Source organism: Orcinus orca, chromosome 3, assembly GCF_937001465.1.
Source record: "Orcinus orca chromosome 3, mOrcOrc1.1, whole genome shotgun sequence".
Lineage (NCBI taxonomy): Eukaryota > Metazoa > Chordata > Mammalia > Artiodactyla > Delphinidae > Orcinus > Orcinus orca.
This window is the reverse complement of record NC_064561.1, coordinates 91,660,033-91,666,308: the sequence shown is the minus strand read 5'-3', so window position 1 is coordinate 91,666,308 and position 6,276 is coordinate 91,660,033. Positions and strand designations below refer to the sequence as shown.

Below are 6,276 nucleotides of genomic sequence, written 5' to 3'. Positions count from 1 at the left end.
GTCAGTTATGATGCCATGCAGCCTTGCTCTTAATGCCATTTCTGTATGGGGCAGGGCAGACGCATCACATTTTGTGGGTCAGAAAAGTGGCTTTTCTCATGCAACCTACCAGGGTAATCGTGGAAAGGTAGGTAAATACTAGGTATCCTGATTATAAAGGGAGATGTGTTTTCTTAGAGCTAATTAGTACAGCAGACAGGAAGTTCTGAGGCTGAAGTGTTAATTTTACATATTTAGGGAATTCATATGTATATTACACTCACATTCCGTTGAAAATCACCAAGCATTCATCTTTTACCTCTTCATCTGCCATCCACTCTCCTTCTTAAATAGGTATCACTGAAAATGTGGAATATGTCTATAATTATAGACATACATGTACTTGTATAGAAGTTGCTACCTTTCTTAATGAAAATAAAATCCAAGCACCCTGAGCTCTAAAATAGGAGACTCTGCATATATGGTAGAGTAAGCTGGTCCTCATTGCTACTCTTAGCAATTCACACATGTTCTTTCCCTTGCTGCCACCAACACCAAAGTGACATTATTTCTCCTTTAGCTCTGTGACTTGACACACAACTATGCATTTTCCCCATATAAGGAAAAGAATTTTAAGCGAGTACTCTTTCAAAGTCTGGGAGAGAGTAAAAGTGAAAAACACAGAGAGCAACGTTGTGTTCGATCTGGCTCACAAGCAGGAATTCGCTCCCTGGAGCTCACAGCTACCTTTATAACCAGGTGCCACCACCTAGGACCACTTGCCTCCACATCTTGACTCCTTGAAGCTTAGACCTAAGAGAGTGGGTCCCCTGAGAGATGCTGAGCCTTTACCTCTCCCTCAAGGGTCACCTGGTAAAATTTCCTGGTAGAGTGATCATTCCTACAGCCCCCAAACCGTACAACACAATAACCGCAACATTCATACAAGAGGTACACATGGTATACTGTGGAGAAATCATTCTTTGTATGTTTCGATACTAACCTATATTGTTCAGATCTATTAAAATGAAAACTTACCTTTGCGGGTGTGAGAACATGTGGTGTCCCAGGATGGAAAGGATGTGAGATGACGTGGAAGTAGGCAAGTGGGTCAGTCTTTGGGTTGAGCATCCACACATCCCATTTCCTCCAGGATCGTATTTGTGTCCCTTCCTGTTAGTGTAACTTACCTGTTCAATATGTAATGAAACGTGACTTGCCTTTGATGCCATTGATAAATTTCCTTATAACCAAAAAAAAAAGCAAACGCTTTGACAATTTTTGTCATATAATTCTGTAGCCATGTGTAAATAGTGGGTATTTCTATATTTATATAAATTGTCATAGAACTCTTAAGTGTGGAATACATTCACACTCAAAACCCTGGGGGACAATTTATGGGTGGTCATTATAAAACTTTTTCAACTTTGCTTTAGGTTTGAACATTCTTATAATAAAATGTTAGGCAGGGGCTTCCCTGGTGGCGCAGTGGTTGAGAGTCTGCCTGCCGATGCAGGGGACACGGGTTCGTGCCCCGCTCCGGGAAGATCCCACATGCCGCGGAGCGCCTGGGTCCGTGAGCCATGGCCACTGAGCCTGGGCGTCCGGAGCCTGTGCTCCACAACGGGAGAGGCCACAACAGTGAGAGGCCCGCATACCGGGAAAAAAAAAAAAAAAATTAGGCAAAAAATCTTTGGTGAAACTCAGTGTAAAAACTGTCCCTAGGCCATTGGCATATTGCTACAAGCTGTACTGACATGATCTGAAGGGTTTCGTGGTGTAGGTTACATGGGTTGTTCAGCATGCTGTTTTGGGGTAGAGTAACAGAGGAAACCACACGTGATTCTTCTGCTTCTTTCAGACATTTCTCATTGTTTCTTCTGTAGCCTTGTGTACTTCTAAAGTAGATGAGCTTTAAGCAACGCAAAAATGTTCTGAATTGTTTTATAAATTAGTCTTGGGGCTGTTGGGTTTCCTTGAGGTGGGAGGGTACTTTGTGAAAAGTAGATGGGCTGGGTGTGGATAGGTTATGCTAATTATGCATAATTATCTTTCACTGAACTTAATGAGTGAAGCCATACATGAAAGCACACAGGGCTCGATTCCTAAGGGCAAGGCCTTTACTGCCTTTACTGCCCCAGCCTTGTCAGGCAGCACCGGGTGAAATCGGACCTTGCCACTTGAGGGAAAATGTACCAGTTGACTTGCTAGAGCTCTCCTGGCCTCTGCTCTCCTCTGATTTGTCCAGAGAGCTTTTGCAGCAGCTCTCTCCCCGTTCTACCAGCCTCCTCTATCTCAACTCTCCTTCTCTTTTCCCAGCCTCTCTCCCGGACACATGACCTTGCTAGTCTCTGTTGGATGCCTAACTCTGCAGGCCTGTGTCCTCTCTTCAGTAACGTAGCTGTCTTTGGGGATCGTCACTTAGTGCCATGAAGCATTCTGTTTCTGTAACTTTTACCACTTTTTCTGGTATCAACTTTACAGTTTCTCATTCTTCGGTCTCAGCTAGAGACCCATCAATTAACATGAACTTGTCTCACAGCCAAGAAATCCAATAAATGTGATGTCTATAACAGAGAGTGTTAGGTTAACCCCCTGTCAGAAGACCAGGCTCTTCAATAGCCCCGGCTTCTCAAAAGACCAACTTGGAAAAGACGTACCCCCCTCAAAAAATTATAATCCTATTGTTTAGAATATTATCTTTGTAACCATATCCTATTGATACTAGGCCAAAATGTCTCCTATTGTTCACTTGAACATCATGTTTCAAAGAGGCCAAGATGACTTTACACAACTTCTTCCTTCCGAACTCTAGTTCTGGAGGAAGCTGTGTGCTTTCAGGTGGGGAAGTAGAGTAGCAATGCAGAAGGATGATAACATAATGGAATAGCATTTCTTTCTGATCGATATGCCAAAATCCTGCAGAATCTTAACAGGACCTTCCAGCTAATGAATCGAGCCCCCTGTGCATGAATGAACACCACTCTGTGTTATTTTGTTCCAGAATATTTTACAGTTTCTTTTCTTTTGTTTTGTCTTTTTATTTCAACAAAATGAAAATAGAGCTCGGAAGTAAGTTGTGTGAGCCGCTCCTCTCAACATTCGCAGAATTTTCTACTGGCTGCATGCACCCAAGCGGATCCTTTATTTGTGAATTTTAGTAGTCTGATTGCTGCTATGGAAATGTGTTCCAAAATCATGATATTTTCCTGTGATAAGTGAAGTTCACAAGGAAGAAATCAACATATGTTTCTTATTCTTCTTTTTTGGGGGTGAGGGCGGGTGGGGGGAAGAAGTAAAAAACACAACTGCATGTTACCTTTTATTCTGGCAGCTGCAGCTCACGTAGGCTTTCTGTACCAGTTCTCCTACCTTTCAGGCAGTTCAACCAGGCTAGTAGGGCTCAGGGCCGTGCTGCCCTCACGAGTTGCTGGAGGCTTCCGCTCTGGTGTCCCCGAACTTCATGTGCCAGCTCTGCTATGACTTACCTAAATTTGAAAAGAAAGCTTATGATAAATCCCTATCATAAGTGGATTTAAAAATATATCACTCCCAGCAAGGAGAGTGAGGTAAAGGGAACATCAGTCGACAATTGAAACACTGGTATTGAATTCTAGCCACAAGCTGTTGCCTGCAGAAAGCTCTGAGCTGAGATTCTCCTCCCTCTTTTTTTAAAAACAGGGGAAGAGCAGGTGTTTGTTAGGAGATAAAAACAGGATAGGACTAGCCTGAGACATTTTTCTTATAATAATCAAGAATTGGAAGAGAATTAAAGGGAATAACTCTCTCTCCATCTGTTCTAGTATTGTTTAATGTCTTGTTTGAGTATCATTTAGTCATCTAGAACACCTCTGTTGGTGTAAATCCAGCACTTCAAAAACAAAGTCCTAATCTAACCCTCTTCTTTTCATACATGAAGAAACTGAATGTCAGGTTAGGGCCAAGGCGGACAGAATACATGTCTGACACTTAGTCTTTCTAGTACATTTCTCTGTAATGACCCACACATGTTTAAAGTTGATTTGCTTGGTTTTTTTGTTGTGTTTGGTTTTTTTTTTTGACTTGTTTTTAAAAGGCACACATCAAGAATTGTAACCCTTGTAAGTACTTAGAGAAACATTTCTCAACAACATATTAGATTTAAATATATGTTTGTAAATTTCTTTTAGACTAAAACATTTTCCATCACTATAATAACATAAAAAGGAGCCAGTTAAATTAGTTCCAAGTCTTCTAATAAAGAAACACATAGTCACAATCACAAGTTCTAACCTTAAACTGTTTTAGACTGTTAAAGATCATGTTGTAAGCAGGTGTCAGTTCAACTCTTACTGGCAGAAGGCACTGTCTCTTCACTGTGGAGCAGATTTGGTGACATATTGGATATCCACATTTCAGAACAGGATCACTGAGCATCGTGAACATGTGTTACAAAAATCTCCCTGGCAGTAAAATCTTGCCCTGTGAATTTTTTTTTATCCCTTTAACCAATTACCTTTAATTTAAATTGGGACATACTCAAGCGTACTCTCTCCAACATTAACATTATACTTTACTTTGTAAAGGACTCGTCATCAAAGTGATAAGGTTAGCGTGGGTTTTTCACAAAGCAGCTCAGAGAGACCTGCTTCTCTTTTGGAGCATGGCTTTGAATTGTTGGCTTAAAGGACAATCAACTACTTTCTCTGGTTGGAAAATCTTAATTTCTTGCTACATAACAAGCACTGAGTAAATGTTTGTTGAAATTTTACTGTGAATAAGGAATAGTAGGTACTCATTCAGAATTTGTCTTTAAGAAAACCAGCTTTTTGACTGTCAATCAGATATACACATTGATATTTAAAAGTTTCTAAAGGTAACTTTACCAGTAGAAGAGATCCCACCTGTCAGACACTTTAATTGTCCTGTGCCTTTATCTAGAATAAAAATTAAAGGAAGTTCTCCCAAGGAAATGGTCTGGCTTCCCTTCAAATTCAATGGCAGTTTAAGATAAAAGTCAAGTGAAATACAATGACGAATAAGAGAATTATGTGTTTTGAGTTATCTTGCTGCTGGTTGAATAAAAGTTTTATTTTTGCTAATGAGAATCTCACTTATCACTGTGTTTCATCAGGTTCAAATACCTAACCCAATCCATTTCAGACTAAACAGGGCTAACACCTGTATCTAGTCACATAGGCATAGGAAGGTGCTTACTGCTTCCAACATTGATAAAATTCCAGTTGCTTTGCATTTTTCTTCCTATGTCTATTTGTCACGATACTGGGTCTTTAAGGAATGTTTTGGTTTTTCTCATATGGTTAAAGCCTTATGAGCCTTTCTCAGTTGAACTTTAACTACCTAGTAAATAGTTGTCCTAAGGACACCTCATCTCTTTCTCTCTCCCTTCCTTTTTGCGGTGTTGGGGAAGCATGCTTCTCATTGTACCAGATACATAACCAGTTTGGACTTTATGCCAAATATTCAAGGCATTATCCATGCAGTTATTTGCTCTTGTCAATTTTGTGCATGCTCTTTGGAAGGCTTACGATAGTCGTAGGGAAGAAAAGGAAACTTTCTGACTTCAGATTCTGTCTTTTAGATTAAGAAGTGTAAAAATGGAGCAGAGGAAACTGAATGATCAAGCAAATACCTTGGTGGACCTGGCAAAGGTAAGCTGGGGTCTCAGCCCTCATGATTGCATCTATTGGAACTGACCACTGCATAGAAATCAATAATGCTTCAGGAGGAGGCCACCCCAAACTTATTTAACAAATCAAACCAACAAACTATGCTGACATGATGGCCCAACTTATAAGAATTCTCCTGAAACTCTTACTTAATATGCACTTTCCCTACATACATTGTTCAACCCCATTCTAAAAGCTTTCCTACTTGCAGTGATTTGGAAGTTCAGTAAGAAACGTAAGTGGACTATGAGATAGTACTTTGGGGATGCTTATATGTAGTTTAGTCTCATCTCTATGAGAGCAGAACCACATCCTAGGCTTTACTATGAGGTTCAGGGCTAAATAGGACTCATCAATAAAATTATTTTTTATATATTTTAAGCAACAGGCTTTCTATCCTGTTCCATTGATCTACCTGTCTGTTTTTGTACCAGTACCATACTGTCTTGATGACTGTAGTTTTGTACTATAGTCTGAAGTCAGGGAGCCTGATTCCTCCAGCACCTTTCTTCTTTCTCAAGATTGTTTTGACTATTCAAGGTCTTCATACCACTTTTTAAAAGGACACTAATAAGCCCCAATTCTTCTATCAGTTATACGCTTTATCTGGTTTATTTTTGGTTGTTCC

The 6,276-nt window shown here is 40.1% G+C and overlaps 1 protein-coding gene across 3 annotated transcripts in view; it reads left to right on the top strand.

Annotated features, from left to right (window-relative positions):
• Positions 1-6,276, top strand: part of KCNN2 (potassium calcium-activated channel subfamily N member 2) — a 181,592-nt gene that overhangs the window by 172,594 nt on the left and 2,722 nt on the right. For all 3 annotated transcript variants that reach the window (XM_004267462.4, XM_049707490.1, XM_033423786.2), the window contains one exon: positions 5,561-5,630. In XM_004267462.4, coding sequence (XP_004267510.4) covers positions 5,561-5,630 — 70 coding nt within the window. The remainder of the gene's footprint in view (positions 1-5,560; positions 5,631-6,276) is intronic.